Source organism: Lates calcarifer, linkage group LG17 (assembly GCF_001640805.2).
Source record: "Lates calcarifer isolate ASB-BC8 linkage group LG17, TLL_Latcal_v3, whole genome shotgun sequence".
NCBI classification, from domain to species: Eukaryota; Metazoa; Chordata; class Actinopteri; family Centropomidae; genus Lates; species Lates calcarifer.
In genome coordinates, this window is record NC_066849.1 from 17,985,806 (window position 1) to 18,011,869 (window position 26,064).

General features: G+C 41.1%; 1 protein-coding gene across 1 annotated transcript in view; it reads right to left on the reverse strand.

The window, feature by feature from the left end:
• The window catches only part of mast3b (microtubule associated serine/threonine kinase 3b), a 35,257-nt gene extending 11,134 nt beyond the window's left edge, over positions 1–24,123 (reverse strand). Inside the window, 11 exon segments of the mRNA XM_018673022.2 lie at positions 190–322; positions 882–983; positions 2,991–3,200; positions 3,612–3,687; positions 5,241–5,398; positions 7,414–7,492; positions 7,879–7,899; positions 9,923–9,995; positions 12,833–12,921; positions 20,896–20,985; positions 23,674–24,123. Coding sequence (XP_018528538.2) covers positions 190–322; positions 882–983; positions 2,991–3,200; positions 3,612–3,687; positions 5,241–5,398; positions 7,414–7,492; positions 7,879–7,899; positions 9,923–9,995; positions 12,833–12,921; positions 20,896–20,985; positions 23,674–23,720 — 1,078 coding nt within the window. The 5' untranslated portion in view covers positions 23,721–24,123.
• Between the last annotated feature and the right edge of the window lie 1,941 nt (positions 24,124–26,064).

Below are 26,064 nucleotides of genomic sequence, written 5' to 3' on the forward strand. Positions count from 1 at the left end.
TTGAATGCCTCTTGTTTCAGTTCTATAGCACACAGCCATGACGTCCACATTGGTGACTCATGAAGTTTTTTCCTATTCAGAATGATTCCAATTTAAAAAAAAAAAAAAACATGTGAGGGAACTGGAAGACTTTGGGTTTCAATGTGAATGGAGTGTAAAGCTTTGCTTCATAGCACAGAGCCACTTTACCTTCTAACAGGTCCCTTGTCAGACCAAGCTGGCTGATGATGTATCGCGGGATGTCCGTCTTGATTCCCTGGCCGACTTTAGCGTGACCCTCTGCCGCCTCGAGAAGGTGATAAAACTCTTCCGGATCAAACTCCTGTCAACAACATCCAAGTCTCATTAATGTGAAGTGGCTGAAGCCAATATCCTGACAGACTGAACCCAAAGCAGGGGAGCAGCTAAATCAAACACTTAATCACCATCAGTGGCACAAGTCAAAGGCAACTGAAATATGTTTCAGCTTCTTGTCCATGGGGCCTTGAGTTTAGTCGCCTTTGATTACTACCGGTAGTTATCCCATTGAGCCATAATTATCTTAATCAGAGCTGTTTTCAGAGTTGGTGATTTAAGACTCTAGTCTCATCTAGCCATGTAGATATCTTTGGTTTATTTGCTGACGTTTTGAAACGTCTGCTATTCAGCCTTCCTCCACCACAGCAATACAACAGAAGTGAATGGAATTTCATTTGTGATGCTATAATGATTAAAAAATAAATAAACTGGGAACTTCAACAATGTGTTTTTAAAGAGACAATGTCCCAGTTACACAGTGAAAGTCTCATTTCAGTTCTACTTAACATGAACTGACTTCTACCCATTTCAATCAAAGTAATCTCATTTCCAATTAGGAAGAGATTTTCTCTTCCTCAGCTTACCAAACACTCGAGGAGGCGAGCCGGCCGAGAGATTATGATGAGGATCTTCCTCACCAGCTGGGTGATGACGGTTACCTCCTCGCTTTCAGAGCGCTCGAAAGCCTGGAAAACAGCGGGGGAGCAGGAGCAAGGAAAAAAAGTAAAGTTTATATATGCTGTACTCTTAGAGGGAGAAAATATATCATGCAAGCATACAGGTATAGGCGATGTTTGCATACCCTTCAGTGTTTGCACATTTATTATGGTATGGAAATAAATTCTTAAAAAGGATTTTTCTCTCTTTGATTTTCTTTGTTTGATGTCTACACAATGTTTTCAAATGCACACCATGTATGTGTTGTGCCACTTCCTCAACCCCTAAAAAAGACTCTAGTAGAAGCACTGCTTAGCACCGAAAAACAGGAAATATAAATACACATAACACAGTGTGCTCAAAGCAGATGGGTATGACGTTAAGAGAAATATGAAAACAGACACTGCCTGACAGAACTGCGTCAGAGAAAACATCATGTTAAACCAAGAGGAATTATTCGACTAATCACTGGGTGGGAGTATGGAGTCTAAATGAGTCATCCACCGCCTTTCTTCTAGACAACTAGAGAGAGTGAGTCTGTACTAGAGTAACAGTGACGGCATGGTATACAAGGCATTTCTGTTAAAGTCATTTCCATGTAGAGCCCAGACCATGACAAGATTGATACTACGCTTATCTGTTCACTTAGTTTAGCATAAAGACTGGAAACAGGGGGAGCAGGTAGCTCCAGCACCTCTAAAATATCAAACTACAGCTTTCTCAAAAGTTCCCAAAGGCTGAGACAGAATCATTCTCAACTTGTGAAAGTTTATGTGGTTTATCTTCTCATGCTCTGGTCACAACAGGCCCATAATCCAGTGTGAATGTCACAATGTGGCGCTGTGAGAAAGACAGTCTTGTTACTACAAAGTCACAAGGCAGATTCCTCCATCAACCGAACTTTTGCAAACAAAGAATCCTCACATGCTCAATTAGTGCCAAGTCAATCGGAGCATCAAGTTCAAGTGGTAAACAGTATTAAAAATGTGCCAAGTGCTCTTTACTGCACTGTTTCTATGCTAAAATTCCCAAATACCATCTGTCAGTCACAGTGGGTGGGGTGGTCCTATAACTTCTTTTTTTAGATTTTCTCTTGATGATGTTTCTGTGGGTGGTTCCCTTTAACCCTCACAGCTCATGATGTAAGGTGAATGTTATTCTCATTATTACAAACTAGATGAGGTTTAAGGTCAAACAGTGGAGCTAAGAGACGAGTGAAGAATTTAAACAATGACTGGAGGCCAACAAATAAACGCTGTCAAAATGTTTTTCCTTTTAAAGCTGCTCTTCTTGCAAAGATCAGGAGGCAAAGCACAAGAGGTTTTTTTTGTATTTTTGCTGCCAAGAGCACAAAATCTGTCTCCTCTTTCTGTGCAGCAAATTATATTTCCTAGGAATTAAGTGTTTAAAACAAAAAAAAGGAATGTTATTTATATCAGTACATACATCAAATCACATTTAGGGAATTTTGATGCCTGAAAATGTCATTTTATTCCTCAAACTGTTACAGTTTTTAACAAAGTGGCCTTGGCACACAAAGCGAGTCTTGTGTGTATATGTGTGTGTGTGTGTATTACAGCATTTGTTCCACTGTATGGGAACAGACTTATCAGTTCAGCTGGAGGTACAGCGAGTCGGCCATGCCTTCTGTCTGACAGCATGCAGAGGAACAGGGGAACAGGTTGCTATAGAAACTAACATTTCATCACAACACAGATAAGACCTGTGACAAATGTACCCCTCACCATCACTGACAATTTCCACTACCAGATCTATTGTGTGTGCCTTTGGCTATCAGACAGCTACTGAGCGACGCGCCTGACTGCACATTTTGCCCCAGCCTCAATCAATCCCCTTTCATAATTTCATCATGTCCAAGTGACCAGTCGAAGAGTTCACATGTAGGAGCTCATCAGCTGATGGTTAAAGCTGCAGTATACAATTCAATTATGTTAATTTTTTAAATCTTTTTTTTGGCAACTATAAAGGCCATATTGACCCACATCATTTCCACCTCAGCTGGCTGTTTCTCCCACCTCATGTAGCAGCTTCTCCAGCTTCTCCTGTAGCTCAGCGAAGTAGCGGGAAGTAACCAGGCCTTTCTGGGACTTGTCCAGACAGTCTCTGACCAGCTCGACCAACTGGTGCTGGATGAAGCCCAGCACCCCGTCAGCCAGCGGGAGGGAGCTGTCTGGAGAGCAGTGGGTGACAATCTCCAACAAGCGCTCCTCCATCTGGGCTGTGGCCTGCAGGGAGGACAAGTACACAAACACAAACACACTGTTAAGACATTTAAAGGACCAGTAATTATGATTTTTTTACTCTCTGCAGCACCAAATGTCCAAATGTAATATTTCTGTGGGTGGACTCATATGGTCGGTGATCATTACCAGTGATTCAACAATTACTCTGCAACCTGCTGAGATGTGTGCCATTAAAAACTCAAGCTTAGTTTCAGTTCCATACTCTGTTTTTGGACCAAAAAAAGGCCACCTACCTTCAAGACACTCTAGATGCTATTATGTTTTTGGCTGCTAACAACTAAACGTTGGTTTTGTTAAAATAAGACAACACATGTGGACAATAAACTGAAAAACAAGAATGTGCAGTGTGTTTGCTGCACAAATATGGCTTCAATGCAAATACTAGACGCATACCTTTGGAAAACGCTCTCTGTAAACATGGTTCATCATGACTATCTCGTTATCGTAGGAAACGCTCGATCGCCCTGGGCTGCAACAGAAACAAAACAACAGATTAGTATATTCTAATTGATAAACAAATGCATTTTGACATTCATCAATACTCAAAACATTTCCACTTTCCTCTGAGCCATTATGTTAGGATGGGCTGTGAAAGTGGTTATGTCACAGTTATCTATTAGCAACTGCTGATTCGGTGCAGCACAACTAAACAGATGCACACAGACTTTCAACACACAGTTTGGGTTTGACTGAGAGAGGTTTTTTGAGGTCAATATCTATACTTACAATTTTGATCTCAACGTGCCAAAAGCAATACTGTGAGCCAACATTCGATTTGAGCAGCTTTAAATCTGCTAAAGCTGCAATCAGAGAGAATTTCACTGTCAGGTTTTGATGTTTCTCTTTTAGATCTCTCTGTACTGACAGGCAGAGGTTTTTTCAGGCAAAAAATGTGTGAATCACCAACATCGCCCTATTAGTCATTTACTGCAAAACCACCAGTGTTTAGACCGGTGAGACGAGTGTATTTTTACCGAAAAATCTTGCTTAATGAAGCTTCAAACAGAACAGATGGAGGGAAAACCTATCACATGCAAACAGGCTCCCTAAGCCATTTTTTGTCATGAAAGACGCCTCTGTTAGTTGGATGGCTGCTGCCCAACACACACTGCTGCAGCTCACCACGGCTCTCTGCATCAAGCCCCCCCACCCCCACGCCCCCTCCTAAACCGCAACCACCCTCGACTACAGTTCAGCAGCTAGATCCCTGAGGCGCTCTGTTAGCTAGCACACCCACACACGGCACACCATGGTGCCAGAACACAAAGCACTCCGGCATCGCACAAACAGCGCAGAGCAGAGCCAACAGACAAAAGTTGTCGGAGCCACACAGCTCTGCAGTCAGATCTCCACCTGCCTGCCGGCCAACAGGCGTGTGTAATCAATAAGAGCCACCTGAGACACTAAATGCTGTGTTTGCTTGTAAATTTGTCTTGGCCATAGCGATGTACAGGTGGCATCCTGACATCTGACAGTCTACCAGTACATGATGATACGAAGGACCTCATAAACAGCAACACACGCAGTTGCTGTACAAATCTAAATGCTGTTTTCCCCAACCAAAAGATTGAGTAATCCCTCCAGAAGGATTACTGAATTTAATCTGTATGAAATGTTAATTTCATTAGTTTAATGACAGGCCAAGAAGCAATATAAAACAGATGTTAAGACTCAGGTCAGACTGGGTTGTAAGACAGGTGGCTTGATGGCAAAACACAAGTCGGGAACACAAGTATAACCCAACAACACTTCTCACCATCTCAGAGTGGATCAATGGTGTAATGTCCAACACTTTAAAGGTAAAAACTCAGTGTCACATTTGTTTCAAAGCTGGGGAAGCTAGATGAAGATGAACAAGGTCTTTTTCACTTTCAAATAAAAAACCATCAAAGCCAGACTGCAAGCAAGTGGACAAGACAGGAACCTTTGATCCATGTCAGCAAAGCCTCAGTTTTCAACTCATTAACTCATTACTCATTCCACCCATGTCTTTCTACATTCTTATTAGCTCGAAAGAGGTACCTGAGGCTCCGAGACCGAGGACGTATGACAGTCGAGGGCCGTCCATCCTCGTCCGTCATGCTGTCTGTGCTGCGGAAGTGTTTGAAAAGGAAGTGGAGCTCATCTTGTGTCGGCTGGTAGGGAAGCTGGTGAAGACGCTCCTGGGAGGACGAAGAGGACTGCAGAGAGAAAGGCGGACCCCATCAATAGAGAAAATGTATTTGTTTCAACCTTAAACCAGATTTAAATCCTCACATTCATCTCATGGTAATTTACCCAAACACAAGCAACATTTCGCATCTCCTCAGCCAACCTCAGATAACTGTTTATTACACTCAATGATAATTGCTAATTGACTGTCATTCAGGTGAATTCTGATTAATATTAAAAAAACACCACACTTCAATGTTAATACTGGGCCTTTGTATCATATCTGGTGGACAACCAAAAAAAGCTGCACTTTGTTCAATGGCCCAAAATAAAACAGCCTGCTTTGACTAATAATTGAATGTTTTGTATTTCTATATTCAAAGAACATTTATTTCTACCGCCGTAAAAACACACAGACTCAAACTCCCTGCAGAGACAGAAAATGTCAGAATAAAACATTTTGGGGTGTAACAAATGTTTAAACCAAGTTAGGCCAAAGACAGATTTAAAAGGTGCTATATGTAGCATTTTGCGTGTGTCAAACTCAAGATCAAAGTCCCAGCAAACCCTGCTTCTTCCTTTTGCAAAGAGGACACCGCTACTAGTCAGTCTTGAATTTTCAGTGGCATCATCCCGCTTAAGAGACCACAAACATGTGTTCAAACAAGTTTGGCAAACCTCAAGTTGAAACAGGGCGGTCAGAAGAGGTCAAATGCTATTAAGTTGTGTTTGGCTCTTGTTCTGAGTCTGCTTCAAATCCGAGCCGGTGTCTCTCAAATCAAGAAGCTGACAGTTTATTTATGGTAAATTATAACACCTTTAACCAGCATCTGGCTGTTGGGAAATTTACCTTCTAGTTTATGATGACAGCAGCACACTGCAGCCTGTGCCAACAAGAAGCCAACATAAGTCTGACCAACTGACCATACACCTGTGGAGGATTTCAAAGAGGCATACGTGTTCAGCTGGTGTACGAATTTAAACTAGAAGCCAAAAGAGAGCACACTTCAGAAGATTTTTTTTTTCAGGTGATGGTGTAAACAACAATGAATCCAACAGACGCATCAATATTTTAACAAATATGTTATTTTTCATTTCCACTGAGGCGCTGAGTAAACTCATGCCGAACTGGACACTGTGTACGTTGCTGGCAATCTGTTTAATTTTGCGGCCAATGTGTCCCGAACAGAAGACGGCCAGGGGGACAGCATCTGCTAAGTCTCTTTTTAATGCCTCAGCATAAAGAAGGCAGCAAGAGCCACTGAAGAGTCCTATTGTCCCTGCTGACCTCTGGGCCTTTGCCCGGGTCTACCCAATAAACTCCATTATAATAGCTCCACATGGCAGACTTTCACCACACTGCAAACTGTTCTTCTGAATGCTGTGTACCAATGTCATTTTGTAAACAATTACATTCCAGAGTAAGGAGTTAATAATAATAATACAATGATATTCTCAAGACCTCCTTTAAAATGATTTTGGTATAAAAATCTAAGACATTCAAATATCATCCAGCATTCAATAAACATCCTATCATTTTGACATTTCCCTCCAATAGTTAGTGGATAGCAATCTGTAACACCAAACCAAAAAACATCATATTGTGGGCTAACATAATTACCCCTGTGATGTTAATAGAAAATAAAAAAATATGGTCTCAGCACATTGTTAATATGACAAATATGAGATGTTGTGATGCTTTGTTGAAAGGCTGTCATCTCATAATGTCACTTGAAGTATTTAATCTTATAACACACACAGTCTCTCTCTCTTTACCTCATCTCTTCATTAACATGCTCACACAAAGACTGTGTGTATTACTTCAAATACTGAGTTCCACAGACTGAGAGAATGACTCATTCAAGCAGATGATGGAGGAAAACAATTAGTGGTTTGTCATCTCGGTCCTGGCATTCGCAGTCCCTTATTGCATAAACGAATGTGCTATTTGGGCTGAGTGAGGTGTTAGAATTGCCTGGCCGACACGTCTCAACCCGGAGGGGGGTTGGAGGGGGGTGCGGTGCTGCATTTTACGGTGACTTACCGAGACAGTGGAGCTCGGCGGATTGGTTCCATAGCCAGACGAGGGGAGGGATGCCAGGGACCATCTCCGGCCCTCAGCTCTGAGAGAAACGGACATGTGAGTTACATAAGCCCCAGCAAAAACAGGCATTAGTTAGCATTTCATATGTGAAGCTCCTTACATAACAGACGACGGAGGAGTTCTCTGACTATAAGAGCATGAAATGAATGTGTTTTTTTTTCTCCCAGATCATATACAACAGGGTTTTCTGTGTCATTTTATTTACAGCATCTCTTTAGCATTTCACCTTATGCAATACTTCAGAAAAACAATCAATATTTTCACAGTATTAGACCTTTTTGTCAGGGTGAGAACATTCTTACTGAAAAACAAAACATAAAACACAAATATTTCCTTGTAGTAGAAAAAAAAAACACAAACTTGAACAGCCAGAAGAAATGGTGCAAGAATATAAAGGGAAGCTACCTGTCGGCGCGAGCCAAGTGACTGAGATCACGACAGCAACAGAGAGAAAGAGAAAAGCAAAGAAAGAGTTTCAGTGAGTTTTGGGAATCTTCCGCAAGTGATCCTGTGACCCCTGGCATTCAGATGAGGGATTAGTACTGACAATGTTGCCTCCCTTGCCAGTTTTCATTTGTCCAGATACATGGAGTAGCTACCAAACTAAATTAATTTGAGGACATAGTTTACATAACAGAAACAAATCTTCATTTCAAAGCATGTTTGGCAAAAAAGGTCTGTGTTACTTTAATGTCTGCAGCTTGGATTTTCCAACAGCCAAAAAAAGAGAATCATAACTGAATGAAAGTGTGGAGTGCTGTTATACTATTTGGCGTGTTATTTGCAAGCAGAGGAAACACAAAGAAGTCCCACAGGAGATTCACAGGTTGAATGAAAGCTTCAACAGCGCAATAAAATTCTAAATTAAATGTATTTACAGTGACAGTCTGAATCAGAAAGCTTAAAGAGTGTTCAAGACCAGGACAGGTTCACAAAGAGGCGTGATTAAAGGATGAAAAAGCAGCAAGTTCTTATCAACAACTACTACCAAGAATGACCTTCTGTCAGGAAGGAGTCTCATTAAACACTGGCACAAAATCATAAGAAAAAAACAGAGCTTTTTATATTTATATATTGCACTGAAGTGTGCTTATCGAGTGGTGGCATGTGTGAAACACTATTTCGTTTTTATGTGGAGCATAAAAATGACAAATAAAGAAATCCTGAATATTGAATCATCAAGCACAACTGTAATCTTAAATGGTTTACTACACTTGAACTAGAGCTTGTAAAATCTAAATATTTAAGGATCATAGGTTTATATATTTCCTTTAATCTTGACGATGTTCTTTACACTGACGCCAGTACTCATTTATTCTCAGAGCAGGTGTCGTTTTTCTTTTTTGTTCCCACTGTGTTTAAAGGAGCAGCACCTGAACTGCTCATGCGTTTTTAACGACTCTTCTCGGGTGTCTTCAAGGTGCCGCCTCACTTGTAGGCTGACTGATATGTGAGTGGGCTTCGGGGGTACCCTCTATCTAACTACACTCATCCTGCTGAGGAGGAGTCAGCTTTAAGAAGACCTGGCGGGGGAGGGGTGTGTGTGCGAACGCTCTAGGCTGAGTCAGCCTCAGTCACCTTGCTGCTGTTTCTCAGACTGTCTGCCTCTGTCCCAGCACACACACTGAATCGCACAGGAAACCCTCACATCATTAGATTTATTTACTTTATTGTTTTTGGTTTGTTGTTCTCAGGTTTCGTTTGGGTTCACACTGTTAAACTACAAACCTCCAGCACATGTAAACAACAGCTACATGTGACTTCCTGTAATTGTAATTAATCATGATGTACATTCCATGTCTTTCTGATAAACCAAAAATGTTATATTTACATATTTATATAGTGCCCTGCTCAGGGGTGCCAGACAAGTAGATAAATAAACAGCAGTTTGTACTTCCAGTTCATGATATCCTCACTCTCTGTGTACTCACTCGCTGAAGGGTAAAAAAAAACTAAATAAGTGCTGCTATTGGCTGAAAATTTGAACAATTTGAATTTGAACTTAGATGTTTATTCAAGTAAAAAACAGGAAAGTCTCACAAAGTGGGTATGAAAGTGGGTGATTGGTGTGTCATTTTTAAAAATAGCTTCAGACGTTTTTGTTTTATTTGTAGTGAAAACAGAGCTCATTATAGGGGAAGTAGACAGATTGTAATTTATACATTTCCAATAAACTAACTTCATATAACTGCTACTGTTTAGGAAAATTCCCTCTGCTTTGCAACCAAATGATATTGTTCTTTCCACTAAACTTTCTAAACATGATTATACTAGCCTAAAATAATGTGCTATACTTTTTATTAACAATTCAAATAAAATACAAGGCAGGTTGTGTAATAAGTTTCAACAAAAACTTACTTCAAATCCCACCCTTGGGATCCTTTAATTATGACAAAACAAAATATATCACTGCAGGGAGAAAGGACTCAAAAGAGCAGTGTTGACATACCTTCGGGCAAATGGAAAGTTGAGGCAGGCACTGGTCGACACATTTCGGGGGCTGTCTAGAGGGCTGCTTGCAGCTGAAAGAGGAAAGACCAAGTTACTCCCGGGACTATTCACAACTGTAATAATAAACTTATGAAAATAGAACAGAGACGACCATGTGGCTGCATTTACACATGGAAAATTTCCAGAAAGGATGACATCATGTCTGTGCAGGAACTTCCAATCACTGCAAAACCCAGCAGCATTAACCAGCACGTCAGAACGCTCTAACATATCATCTTGGTATTACATTTCCAAATATTACCGCACCTATCTAGTGAGACTCTTAATTAAGGGGGAAAGCCTCACGCAGTTTGGTCTCACCAGAGTCTGGGGGTCTGGATACACCAGAGACTGTGGTTTGTTTACATGAAAGTGGTTGAGTACCCAATTAAGAGTCAGATAGCTCTCTGTGATTAGATAATCCTTGGTTTGATTGAGTTCAAAAGGGAGCGCATCCACACACTGTTGCGATGAGGAGCTCTTGAGCAAAACTCTTTTCATAGAGTGCAGCTGCTTCATGACATTAAAAGGCTCACGTCGTATGTGCTATTGTTGATTCGAAAAGCAGGAGGACGCCAGCCATTTAGAAATTTCCTGCCTGTCAATTATTTTAACACTTAACACTCCACACTTGTCTTCAATCTGATGTTAATTCTGATAATCCGCAAATTAAAAATAATGACTTAAAACTTTCAAATGTCCCTCTCAGTATCTTGGTCACAATACTTGGTCACAAATCAGTCAGGCTATAATCACAATAATTGCTCTCAGTAACTGGTTTCAACAATTTTGTTGCAATGTCTTGTATTCTGTATCAAACTTTAAGGCATTTCCAACAATATTTTAAGATCCTTTGGGTACTAGTTGTTTGGTAAAACTAGATGAAGGCAAAAAAGTGTTTATCTTGTTGAAAAGTTAAAATTACATGTTATAGATTAAGTTTTTCCTCTTAATTTTACCTTATTTTTATTCATTGAAAATAATTTCCCACTTGCAGTACAACTCTGTAACAAAGTACGAAAATCTGAGCATTACAAAACCCTGGGTCGTGTTACACATATAACGTTTTTCCCCCTCTGTCTGCTCTTCCCCCAGTTTCACCCTCCATCCTTGACCAATTAACACCACACAATTCTGCACTGAAATGACATTCAGTCTTCATTATTGCTAACTTCACACTGTGCATCTTGTGCAGTAATATTTATATATCAGTGACTCAGCGTGTAAGTTGAGAATTATATTATTATAATAGTTAATGGCTATAGTTTGATAGCAGGCGTCCTCCAGGTCATCTGCAGTCGTCAGAATATTCTGCAGTGTCATCCAGACACTGGCTGTGGTGCGGCTTACAAGTTAAGAGTTGAACAAGCTTAATCTTGTATTAACGAGTGTGGGGAGGCAAGGTGCCCTACAGCTTACAAACAGTAACACGAGAGGAGCTCGTACTTAAGCAGCACACCACATGAGAAACACTGATGTGTTCTTTTGCAACTGTATTAAATGACACTGTGAAATTTTATGTTTTCAAACTGATAAATTGTGTGGAACACGTCAAATTTGGGTGAGAACAATACCATTTTAATTTATGAATCATTAAGGAACACAATAACACCTGAACACATTAGACGTGATCTGGACTGATAAACTTAAATTTATCAATCTGTTCTTAAACAGGTCATAACAACACAAGTTAATTTGTGATCTTGCACCTACTCCACTTAAGGAATGTGTATCACTCTGCAGAGACAATGCTAAGGGGACCAGGGACTCAGACAGCAGGTGACAGCAAGATTTAGGAAAACTGCTTTCAGACAATGAGAGAGTCAGAGCAGAGGAAAAACTGAACCTAATTACACATTTATTATCAGAGAATGCACAAGCTTCAGTATTTTTAAAACAACACTCAAAATATGGCTCAAGACAAACCAACCATGTGATCACTTATTTAAACCTTGGTATAAAACCAACTGTGTTCCAATATGGAGAATATACAATGCGTTTTTTATGATGTAGGTACATAATATGATGTACTGTTTGTATATTCTGCAAATTGTGTTACACTACTCACAATAAGTTAGGGATATTGTGAGAGACTCAGTGGATGTCATACATACACTTCAGAGATTTTTGGGATAAGGGAGACAATTGTATTGGGGTGATAGACACACCTCATTTTGTGTTTTCCATGTAATGGTCTCACTGTGTACAGTGTGCCTTACATATTGGGGCACTCATGTAAATAACAATATCCCTAACTTATTGTGAGTAGTGTACTTTTAATTGTCTGTACTGTGCTCTATTGTTTTCTTCCAGCCCAGGAACCGCAGATGTAAATTAGCTTTGTAGCTAACTCTGTTACAACAGTTGCTTTGTGCATTGTCCTTGTTAAATAAACTAATCAACTAAACTAAAGGAATGCAAAAGAACACCAATGTGTAAGTCTTGCTAAACTTAAATTACAAGAGCTGGAATCCAGACTGGTTTGACCACCAACCAACATTGTGACAGGAGCAGTACAGCATAACAATGCAACGGGCTGTGTTGGTGTGGACATGTTTCTACAGGGCACTGGTACAGAATATGAACAAGAAAGTCAAATTTAAAGGTTAATTAAATGTCAGGAAACCACACTGCAGCTTATACTTTTTTAAGGCGGAATTGTACAACTTCAGATAAACTGTAAATGAGCACAGTGCTGCAAAGGTATTCTTGCTGCACTTCTGGTTGGCAAATGCAGTAGATTTCTGGATAACCCTGCACTGTCATGCAGGTAAAGCCAAGCCAGTGCCAATGCCAACATGTTTTTTTGCAGCAGTGCTCCTGTTGGAACCTGCTGGGATTAAAGGTTACAAAATGCTGCTGATCTTACCAGTGTGGAGAGACAGCGGAGAAAGCGGCCGGGATAGCGTGGGTGATGGTGTCCCGACACCAAGGCTCTTCCTGTTGCTGCTGCGACAGCTGGAGCAACAAACAAGAGAGAAGACAAAAAAATTCAGAGGGCTGAGAGCCTCAACACATATCACTCATCTGCATCTCTCATCAGAATTTTTATGTAAATGTCTCTGTGGTGGTTTGTATATGGAGCAACTGTTGTGAACACCACAGTGGAAATTCACCATTAAACAGCAGCAATTAGATAATAAGCCTCTTTTTTGACACTGACCTAGGCAAGTGATAAAGCATGAACACCTAAATCCTCCATGTGTCGACGCTACTGTAGAAACTGTACAAACATCTGTGCCTTGTGCTTTGGCGTCTGTTGTCTGTTAGAGGTATTTTTCAGGTAGTTCATGGATTTGAAATATGAAATATAAGAAACTCAAAAGATTTGAAAAAGAGATGTTACTTGTATTATTAGTATTTATTATTGTATTTGTAGTATTTCTAAGATAAAAGCAGCCTCAAACTGGTCACTTGGCTAAACTGTGCTTGGCAAGGGTTTTTACTTTTTTCTGTCAGGCTTTTGTGCCAAATGAGCTGCATTTTTTCTGTTACACTGTGTACAACAGCATTGTTTTATTTTGTGTGATTATGTTTCCAGCAAGTTGCTGCTTATGGTTCATATTTTTTCACTTTAAAAAATATGAAAACAACCCTAAACTGTTAGCATACAGAGGCCTCTACTAAAATAGTTCATCTGGTGTTTTTATCTTAGAAAAGTAAACGTGGCATATCTCTTTAAGCCGAGTATAATCATTTCGGCCTTGGATTTATTCACCTATAATTACATGTTCGACTCATGCAACACATCAGGTTGCGTTTACATCAAAGTGTGTGTTTGTATGTGTATAGAGCACCAGCTTGAGTACACAAAAGACTTATGACAGTGCAGTTGTGGACAGATTAAGAAGACACTTGACCTCTAAAATAGAAGACTGTGATCCATTAATCTCTGACTGTTGCAGCTTAATGAATAAGTCTGAATAGCACAAAAACACATCAGTGTTTGTGTACAAACTGGATGTGGGCTGGGTATAAACTGGGAGTGGCGACTGTAAAGATGCATGAATGTCAGCGCCTTCTTCTTCTCCAGTGAGAAACTTCTAAATATCAGTCTACTCCTCTAGGACTTCTTGTCTTTTTCAGTCAGCAGTCACAATATGTCTCTTTAACTACACACTCAACAGTCTGACGCATAATAACTAAGTTTGTTATGCCTGAAAGACACCAAAATGCAGTAAACTTAACCTGCACTATAGTCACCATTACACCAATACTGTTTTCCACTGATGCTGTGCTCATAAACAAACACATATTTGCCTTGTATTTGTAGTTTTTCACATCTACAGTGGCAGTAATGCATCTTACTGTGCCAACGAGCAGGAGACGTCTCTGGCGGCCATCCAGAATTCATACTTTTGTTTGTAACTCTTGTTATCGCATTCGCATCTTGAACATCTAAGATAAATGTATTTGCATGATAAGGAGGGATGATATTATCAAGCACAAGCAGACCTGAAAATCCTGTGCACACTTGCATTTTTCTGCAGTTAACAAAATACACAGCTGATGGTCTAGTGCAGATTAGGGTTATGATACTTAGCCAGAAGAACTGTGATTTCATTGTCTCTGCCCACTGAGATTTAACTCAAGCGGTGATATTATTTCCGCCTTCGGAGCAGCTCTGCCTTGAGAAATGTTTATGTAACTACAACTCTAATCTGCAGGCAAATGCATGACACATGAAAGCATGGCCATGTCAGATGAAAGAGGGAAAACTGATGATAGAGGAAGTCTCCTGTCAACAGGCCCAAGGCTGTGTGTGTGTTTGTGTGTGTGTGTGCACTGACAGCAACAGCAGGCCCAGCTTGAGCCACAGATGTCCACGACTGTGTGTGTCTGTGTGTGTGTGTGTAAGGGGAGGGAGGGAAGGAGTGCTAAATAATCCTCTGGTCCTGAAAAGAAGGGGCCAAACTTTGGCCAACCGCATTCAAATTAGCAGATTCTATTGTGACACCAGGGTGGACAGGTCACAGTGGAGCACAAAGCAATTAGACAATTTATCGATCAGCAGAAAATCAATCTGCAACAATTTTGACAGCTTCCTGAATATGATTATTTGTTTCTTTCCTCGTCTTGGGTAATAGTAAAATATAATATGTTTGAGTTTCAGACTGTCAACTGACGGTTCGACAAAAAAGACAATTTGAGGAAGCCACCATGGGCTCTGCCATTTTATACACCTTAAGAACATTATCAGCAGATGGTTTCCAGCTACTTAAATGTGAGAATTTGCTGCTGCCCTCTGTTTTATATGACAGCAAACTGAATATCTTTGTGTTTTGGACTGTTGGTGGGACAAAACAAGCAATATAGAGATATCACCTTGGGCTCTGGGAAACTGTGACAAGCATTTTTCAATATTTTCTTGACATGTTAAAGACTATTAATCAAGAGAACTGAGAGATAAATCCATAAGGACAGTTACTGTTAGACCATAACCCACAATGAACAGGCCACAGTTCAACTCAGTGTCACAGCCTGTATCAGACAGTTAAGAGCTGCAGGTTTTATCTCCAGTAATCTAACAGTAAACATGACAACCCTCCAGTCAGTCATCATCATCACACAGCCAACAGCCGCCAGTATAAACAGAGAAGTGCAAATATGCTTGCCATCACTGAAAATACCTTTTGTGTGTATTTTTTCAGCTTGGATTGGTCTGACACTATGAGAAGATCCAGTTTTTAATGCACCAACTGTAACCTGCACCCAGTCACAGCTGCTGCAATGTCACATCCAATTACAACAAAGAAAGCTGCATATTGCGCGTGATATTTAAGGCATTTCTTTGGAGAATACTCATTTTTAGAGCAATTATTCTCAGCTTAATGCTAGTTCTTGTTTTCAGACATGTTATTTTCTGGACAATAGCTGTGTATAGGCACAAACTAACTGTGTTATACTGAACAAACAGAGGATTAGAGCGGCTCTCTGAGAGGAGCACAGGGGAGCTAGCTTATTTTGTTTGACATAAAGAAAGACCCGTGGAGACACAAACATTAAATGAAGACCAGCTGCGACTGATAAACTGCCATTTAGTGGGATTTTAACACAGAAAAAGCCTAAATAAACAGTTAAACTATCTTAAAAACCTCCATATTGCAACTCTTGATAACTACCTTTTTGAGCGCTTCAGCAACGCTCCGGGAACAAAATGGGACTTGTTCTGACTCGGCACCGCAGACCAGTGACTCGGATCCGACATGCTGGGGGATTTTTTTCGAACAAGCCGGTTTCAAAGTTAATGTTAATTTCAGAGAACTGAAGCTGGGGTCGATGTGAAACCCGCTCCTCCTCCTCTTGCTGCTGCTGCTGCTGCTGCTCCCGCTGGTGCTGCTGCTCCTCTCCCCACCATCGTCTCCCCTTCTCGGCGGTTCCTTTTGTATTCACACCGAAGTCTGTACCCAAGGGTCTCGGGAGGTGCCGTTTACATCCTCCGGACACCTGTCTGGCTGTGGTCCTGTCCCTGAAACACCATCTCCATGTCGGTCGGTTTGGTGTGTGGCACCGTTCACACGGCGTCGGTACACACTTTAGTTTGGCCAAACAGACTCTGCTGGTTGCGTGTATGTCCGTGTGAGGAAGCTAGAGCCTGATGCTGCGTTCAAGTGCTGCTCGTTACCTTCAATGTCACACTGCTGCAAAAAGTCTACCTAAGTTTGAGGCGCCAAATAATCATTACTTGACTACAATTCTCCAAGGTGATCTCTTCAAATGTCTTGTTTTATCCAGCCAACAGCCCAAAACTAAAAAAAAAGATATTCAGTTGTTTGTCATATATGTCAAAGAAAAAAAGTAAGAAGAACAAGAAAAAGTATGGCATTTCTGATTTAAAAAAAAGACTAAAACAATCCAAATAGCTGCTGATTTATTTTCTGTTAATCAACTAATCATTACTGCTTGTAAGCAGTCCCTTGTTTCTTTATTTTATCAATTAATCGTTCAATAGCCTGTCAGAAAATAGGAAGAAATGCCCATCACAGTTTCCCAAAGTCCAAGGTAACAACTTCAAATTGTCAGTTAAATACATGGTGGTCCTGTGGTGTAAAACACAACATTTAACATAACACAACAACAAAATAGAAAACACTTTTGGCAACTTTGACTGTTTTGTTTTATTGATGTTTTCTGAAATGTTGTTGAGTTTCCTGTTATGTTGTTCTGTTTTGCACTTCAAGGAAACCATAATAAAAAACTGTTACTATAAATGATCATAGGAGGCCTGCCATGTCCCCAAAGCAGTTTCAATTTTATTCCACAATAAACCCATTTAGATCTGTTTAGAAAATGCAATAAACAATGAAGTTATTCATACAACATTAAGAGAAGATATTCTGTAATATGTACTATTTTTTTGTACTATAAACCTGTAGACACCACTTCATTTAGTTTATTGACCTAATACTCATTGATCAAGAGAAAAAAATGAACTGTAAATGTAAATGCAAAGCCAGAGTTAGTCTAAAGTTAATTAACTGCACTTGTTTTTAAAGAGCAATGGGAGAGTTTTCATTTTGCTTTAACAGCAACTAAAGGTAGTAACTGACTTTGTTACAGATCCGATCATCCCTCAAAGTAGAGCAGACCAAAACACTCAGCTCGGCTGCTCAGGACTGTAGGAGTAAAACTAAGCTCCGTACCACGCTGACTCCTACGATACACAAGTGCTACAAAACTACTAAAAGTTGAACACAGCCAACGCTTTAAAGAGTTTTATTCTCTAGTTTACATTTTGACTATACATCAGTATAGTCTACATCAGTTTGACCACACAGCTGAGTGGTGGAGATAGACAGTCATAGCTGTTGTTGTTCTTCAGCAGGGTCACACCCTAGATTACTAGTGCAGTTATCCCCTTCTTTAAAGGGTACAATGTAAATGCATATTTACACAACTGTTGAAGACTTTCTCTTACAAATAAAACAAAGTAATAGCTGAAAACTGTGATGCAGTCCCAGAATGATAACATGTAAGTACTAATCTCCTTTTTCAGCTAATTCACTGGATTCTGAATAGTTATCCATCTGCATTGTGTTTATTTTTCATGTCTATTACAGACTGTATTGTCTTTTAAGGGTGTTAATCTGTTGGATGAGGTCTCGTTAATAATCTGATGTACTGGCGTGTAAAACCTACCTAAAATAAATATACTAACTGCAGCATGGTGCTATGTTTGACCACAAATGTTGCCACAAAGCCACCATACCAAGTTGTATCCTGACATGCACCTGCACATTTACAGACCTTTTGGAGCTGGTGGTGTAAATTTCCCTATTTGAACTTGAAATTTTATATATGTATACATTTCTTATTGTATTAACATATTAAGAGGCCCTGAAGAATATTTTAAAAGCAATTAATACCTTAAAAATGTGATATAAGGTGAGAACAATATTTACTAATGGTGCAATGTAGAGGCCGTTTTTATCATACAGCCCCTGATACAGTGTTTGGTTGTAATGTAAACCTGCATGATATTTGGCCAAAGTGTAATAATAGCCAGAACCATTGCCATAGAAACACTGTCTTCGGGATTACCAGCAGTCATTGTATGCATCCATTCTATAAGGCAATGTCCTACAGAACCTGAAAGCAGCTTAAGATGTTGTTGGGTTATACCATGAAGAGTCTGGCAGAGGGAGGATCCCAACCAAACTTTTAAACAGTGGTACATTCCAGTGCATGTAAAGTAGCTCTAGTGTGAAGAGGGTGTATGTAGTTTACGTATACCCAACATGTATGAATGTATTTTCTATAATAATATACAGTAAGTAGAACTCAGCAGAAAAAATCTAAAGAAAGTTCATTTATTTGTTTGAATTCACTGTTGTTTCAAGTGATGTAGATGGTTGATTGTTTTGCAAATATCTGGGAAAATCCAGTAGTTTTGTGATGAGGTCAACATCCATAAGTTGCAAGGAGTGAGTTCTTATGAGTCTCTAACTTAGGAAAACCTAAAACAAGTAGCATGCCTTATGCTTTTTTACTTACATATAGTATAGCTTATGTATTTGCAGTGTTAGGAGAACTTTAACGTCATGGTAATTGACTTTCATCAGGAGGCCACTGAGGTCAGCAGATCATGGCTCACAGTTACACCTCACTGAGGCTTAAGCCTGAAGATAATGGTAGCATTTTTTTGTGGCTGCTAATACTATGTACAGTATTTTTTCGTTGTTTTAATGCACTACATGCTTTATTTTAGACAGCTGCTATCTACAGTAAAGGTGCCATAATAATAACTAATATTGATGCTCAGATGAAAAATATATGTTGCACTCTCCCCATACACTCAATATGAATCCTGCAGGAGGTACCAGACAGATAAGATATCTCTGCATCAGTGCCATCATGATGTAGGGAAGTAGTTTACTTGCATTCAAATACAGAATCTGATGCAAGAGAATGAATATGTTTCTGAGTGGTGAAACAATACGGGGGTGGGGGGGTCTCCAATGCAGAATGCTGTGAGGAATGATGCCAACAAATGTGCAACCTGCCGTGCTGTGGCATCAGTGTGAAAACTGTGTCGTGCTGAGGAATTCATGTTCATCGCGTCTGAGGATTTTTTTGCATTCCCGGTAAAATTTGCTCATTTTTCAACAGAGCAAATGGGTTTCATTACTGCAGACTGTGTGTGCTGTGACAGCCTAGCACTGCTCACACATCCAGAAACATGCTGGATGTAGCCGCCTCTGTTTGCAGTGTTGCCTTCCTCCACAGCACCTAGCACCGTTGCCAAGCAACCCACATAGACTTAGAGACAACTAGTAAATGATAGGCTTTCACTGGTGAAACAGAAGCACCTTCATATACAAATAAAAAACAACAACTCAGATTTAGTGTGTATTTCCTGTTTTCTCCAGAGTTATACAATTTGTATTTCACACTTTTTTGATGTAATCATTTGTAGTTATGTTTTCAATCATGCCTTACGATGTGAATAGCTTTCTCCAAATGGTTGAAAGAAAACACTTCTTGATGCCATACTGATCCAATTTATAACTCTCTGGTATAAGTTTCACCACCCTCATTTATCAAACCCATCATCCTGTGATGTTATTTTTCAGAATTTGTAGCATGTTTTTAAGAACAGATGGGGTTTACCCCAGTTGTCATGGAACTGTAGACGTTCATATTCGTAAAGATTTCGTGATGCAACTGAAAGCACCACAACAGCTACTAAATTACATTGTGGTGCGATTGTCAGCAACTGTTTCAAAGGTCAAGAATTAACTTTCAATTTGAAGTCTTCTCAATGTGTTATTTTGAAGCAGCATCTTTGACTCCGGTGGCCAAAATCTTATCGCTTCAAACACTGTATCGTCTTGCTTTTGCCTAAAGGAAATAATGAACATTCACTGGCACTAGCCAATTCTTAGAATAGAATATGAGAATATGACTATTGATATTCTGTATTTTTGTTATTGTCAACACATTCCAAGACCAAAATGATAAGTGTCATTCAGTCTCAATAAAAAGGAGGCATGAATTTATCATTTTTCTTTTTTCAAAATAACTGTATGATGCCCTAAAACATTTCAGCACTGTAGTGTCTAGCAAATGTGACTAAAAACATACTAACAACTATTGTCAGTCATGGATTAATACATATTTGGTGCTCCAGTCAGTTTATGAACTAGCAAGTCAGTATATGTGGGACTGAAGCAAAATAAACTAGTGGCCTATGTTCGTGGTAATGAAGGGACTTGTCACACAGTGTAACACTGTGGTTTTTGGACAACAATGGAGCTCTGTGGCACAAAGGAATAAGCTATATCAGGCTTTGGCTACACAATACTTGTTCATCGTGGATCAGCTAATTGCTGGTTTTGTGGTGAACTGACTCATTGATGGTAGACTTTTTTTAATAGTTACTTCACATGCTCAGTCTATAGAAACAGTCTGCGTGTGACCCGTCTGTCTTACCTCCAGGGATGAAGGGTTTGTAAGGGGCTGCAGGGGCTGCAGGGGCTGCATGGGCTCAGGAGGGTGGGGCTCTGGCAAGTGGGTGACAAACTGTAAGGCAAGAAATGTTCGCATGGATTAGTGTGCTGACTCAGCACCTCAGCGCGCCAGCGTCTGTCATCAGTCAGCAGCAGAGCCTTTGCCCTTGGGTTAGAAAGGTTGATGCCTGCCTCTCACTGGCTGACGTCATCGGCTGATGGTGGCAGACGCTCGCCGTCGACCCGCAGGGTGATGCTGCTGCCTCTCTGCTAGCACTGTCTGTTACAGGCCGGTTGGATGCAACTAACTGGCCGACAAATAAACTCTTTCGTGCTCTTACACCACAGGAAGTCGGCAGCTAGGTGTCAACACACTAGGTGGGAAGTGCCACCGTCCAGAAACACATTTAGTGAACATCTAATAACCTCTCACAGTGTTAGGACCTATATGTTGACATAAGCTTGAACTTTAGATGAAAACAAACAATGTCCAAGTTCTTTAATTAATCCAGGAGGGACAACACACTTCAGGCTCCTGCACACACAAAATCCTGAATCGGTACTTTTTAAAAATAAATATTGTCTACCATTTTTGCATCAAAATATGCACGCTCAGCCATCCTAAGGTCTGTATCTCCCTGATGCTGACCCAGCACTGAAGCTGTTTTCTATTGATTTCCCTGCTCAAATGTAAGCGCTGCCTTGTGGGCACCACAGTGCTGCTATTGTCTCAGTGCTGCAGAGGCTTCTCGGTGCTAAACACAGCACTAATGAACATGTTGTCATAGTAATGCAGGGAGGATGGTAGGAAAAACAACTCCTTGCACAAAAGACTCCTCATTCTGTAGCATCGGCTCATAATTACACAACACATGCAACACATTACGCTGAATTTCGACACAGACCTCCAAATCAAAGCCCTCACTGGTGCTTGAGTGAGTAATCGTCCGCCATTTTTCCACTTCGCATTTACATTTTGTCAGCACTTAACGGACACTCCTGTCCAGAGTGTAAACTGAGTAGAAAATCTCAGACTGACTCACTGGTGACATTCACACTGAATTTCTAATATGCTCAGATGTTCAGGTCATCCAGGGATTCTCTGACTCTAAGAGCAGCAGCTGCCTTTCAATATCAATACGGCAGCAGGATTGTTTTTACTGCAAAAATAACAATCATGCCAAAAGAATTTGTTGACTTATTCCAAGATATTTTATTCATTATCATCCTTCACTGGAGATAATTTTAATATAGCCCATAAAAATAAAAATATAAAACAAGGACTTAAACATGGAGACACGAAACTTGCTTTAAGACAAGTTCAAACAAGTCATATTATCTTCCAGAAAGTTCATTTATAGAAAGCTGTGTACCTGAATACAGCATAAAAGCATAATTTTCTATCGATAAATAAAGCTGAATTCAAGGGATTTTTTTTGGTCATGCTTGTTATTTTTTCACCACTGGTGGTTGAAGAGCAAATCACAGGTTTGGTTCGCACAAACGAGCGTCTGGGCCGAAGCATCCGTCAACAGCCATCATCACTAAGATCCCGAACCCCTCCCTGGCAGCCGAGCCTGAAGCCTCCTCTGCATCTCTGCGCGGGAGCAGAAGCTACTAAGTGCCTAAAAATGAAAATGAAACGAAGGCAGCGCATGCTCTGCTTGAGCTGATCCACGGTGGAGGCAGATGGATGGATGGATGAGAGAATGGGGATGTGAGCGAGGAGCTCCTACGCCTTATGGATCAGTATCTAGTGGGCAGCAGGTACTCCCTCCCTCCCCACAAAAAAAGAGGCAACATTCACTCTAGGGGATGAGTGGGCAGATATAAGACTGCAGCCATGTCCTTTGATGGGGAGACGAATCACAGATTAGCAACCGTAAGGAAATAAAATATCTGCGGCTTCTAAAAGACAGAGAGGCATTTGTCTGTCTCAGTGATGTGAGGGTGAGCATGTGATTCATGCAGGGAATCGTGGAGTGATTCCTTCATGCTGGGTTCAAAAAAAAGAAGAAGAAAAAGAAGGTAGAACTGGAAAAACACAAAGCATCATGAGGACAGAATTCACACTGAGGCATGAGCTGTACCTCTGACACTAAGTGAAACAGTTGGTTTGAATAGAGTCAAATATCTGCAACAGCCTTGAAGAGAGAAGTGCCAAAGCTCATCTTCTTCACAAGTTTCCTGTTGTTTCAGTAGTTTGGTTTTACGAGTTTAACCAGCCATGGATTGTGCAAACACAGTCACAGTTCAAGGCTGGAAAGCTGGATTCTCTACTTTCAGTTGGCTAAATTAGATTAAAGATTAATAGGCAGGCAGGGGAAACTGCCAATTCTGATAATAGTGAGAATACTCAGGTTATATTTCATGCTGATGAGACACCTGTAACTTCTCTAGTCCTCTCTTCAAAACACAAACTGAAACTAGACACTGAAGCCTCAAGCAAATGTCATCAGCCTGGGAGAAAACATGAGGGATTATTTGCATTGCCATCAGGCTCAGTTGGCAGGTCTGCAGTCTAAAAGCTGTAATGGTAGTAGATGATAAGTGAGTCTGAACTGCAGCTGCTCTGTAGGGAAAAAGGTCCGTGTTGACACCTGAGTACACTGAGGTACCGTCAACACAACACGACCACATAAATACCACTACTCCACTCTCATCACAACTTTAAAACACAACAGTTTCACATGGCAGCTTGCGGTTTCACATCTGCACCAGAGGATGGAAATTTCAAAACAAAAAGAAAGAAGCAACTTACTCCAGAGTCAGAGAGGGGATCTTCAGTTTATCTCGCCTCGACTTCATTCTTGCCGAACACCACCGTGCGACGGTGGGGAGGTAGGTGGTGGTGGTGGTGGGGGGTCTTCACTCACCACAGCGTAGCACTGCTCGCTCTCACAGCCGGCTTCCAGCCACTCATCTCTGCGGTGGGCGACTAAAAATAACCCCGTGTTTAACTGAGTATCGTTTACCAGCGGCTTCAGCGGATTCCGGGATTGGATAATTTTCCGTGGGAATAGAAATGCAATAAAATCGTAGTCACTTCTAAAAAAGAAAATCTAATGAGGCGCCACTGTAGTTTCTTTTCTTCTTCTTCTGCTTCTTCTTCTTCTTCTTCTTCTTTTGTGCGTTTCGCTTGTCGTCCGTCTCCAAGGCGCACCGGAGAGCGACTGCCACAAAAACCGAGGGAGCGACGGGTCACCGCTAACCTCCATGTGACTGGTGGGAAGAGAGGGAGGGAGGGAGGGAAGGGGGGGGAGGGGGAGAGCGGAGAGTCTATTGGAAGTGGGGGGGGACTAAATCAGTTTAGGTGGTGGGTGAAGTGAGGTTGGGTGAGGACGGGGGCAGTTGAGGGTGAGAAGTGATTCATAAATCTGATTATTGTGTTTTTGATAAAAGGGAAGAAAAAAAAACTCAGAGATTTGGTGAATTCATAGGCTGTAATAATCGGTATATATCATCATACACGACTAATTCCACCTGTTTGTGCCCTGCAGACTGCTTTCCCACCTGTTTGTCTGCGTTATGCCACCGTGACACGACGTCAAAATACAGGTTTTTATCCTTTCTGCTTCATCTATGAATCTGTAAATGTCAGTTCTTTCTCTCTGTGCGCTGAGACCAGATGAAGCGGCAGAGCAGTGAGCGCTGGCTCAGGCTGCTGGTCGTGATGAGGCTGGGGAATACCTTCGCTGGAAACCGTGACAGCTGCCACACAGGATGCGTTCCTCACTCGCTGCCGCGCGCTCTGCGTGCGCGTGTGTTTGTGGAGGCTCTGTCATGCAATCCTTTATTTTCTGACTGTGGTGCAGGAAGCCATTGATTGCACGGAGAGAGAGAATACCCCCCTCACACACACACGAACACATAGCGCGCGCGCGCGTGTGCACGTGCATGCTGGTACCATATATGCGTAAATGTAAAATCACATTTCTGAGCAGCTGTAGTTTAGGCCAGGCCTCCCTGGTGGGAGGCACGTGCGGACATGTGGTTTTGACACGTTTTTACGGCATGCTTTAAAGTAGATTTTCCTAAGCATGTGTGGGAGTATGTTTTTAGTGATGTGTGTTGGTTGGTGGATGTGTGTTTGCAAGTGCATGCTTGAAAGTCAGTTCTGTCGTACTTATACTGCAGGGCAGGTGTGTGTATGTGTGTGTGTGTGAGAGAGAGAGAGAGAGAGAGAGATCTGATAATTGCATACTTGAAAGTCAATTTGTGAACATCTAATCTGTAGGGTGTGTGTGTGTGTGTGTGTGTGTGCATGTCCACTTGTATGACTCTTTTTACACAGTCAGTTGTTCTCATTTTAGGGGCAAACAGCAAGTCACCATAACTGAAATAGATAAATTCCTAAATTCCTGATGTGAAGACCTACTGTAGGTCGATGTGTTGCCCTCTAAAGTGTGTGTGTGTGTGTGTGTGTGTGTTTAAGGTAGTGGTTGTGGTGGATGAAGTGGGGTCTATTGTCACTATTTGTACCTCAGCTTGGTTTCTGTGAAATGCCTGCATCTCCAACAGCAACTGGTCACAGAGATGACACTAGTGTCTTCCTGGTTGCTAGGGAGCTGGTGACAGTTTGCATGGTTGCTAGGACATGAGCTTGACCCAAGTACAATTGTTATCAACTAGCAGGTTTGCACAACACACACACACCACACACACACACACACACACAAAGGGCCAGGGTGGCATATTTCCTTTTGTGCTGCTGGTTTACTTTGGGTATCTCTAAATCCTTACCTGAAGAGTTGCTCATTTACACATCCAGCAGGTGCGGAGCAACATTATCAGTGATTCTGAGTTGTGTGTCTGGACACCTGATGAATTCAAAAAAGTTCACTACTCACTCTTACCTAGCTCTGTGTTTTGGTCTCCTGAGGGTAATATCTGGCTCTTTATCTGATAAATGCTCTGCTGTGTTCACCAGCTAGTCACTAAATGTGTCTGGTGCTGAGCAGGCAGTGTACAGTGGGAGGTTTGCTGAGCTTTTTTCACTGAAAACAGCTGCCTGCTGTAGCCGAGAATGACACTGTGTGAGCGGCGAGAGTGAAACAAAACAGTAAAGTTGCAGAGCAACAGCTGAACAACGAGCTGAAACTCACTATGAAGCTCCATAAAGCCGAGGGGAGCTGTAGGCTCAGGTGATAAT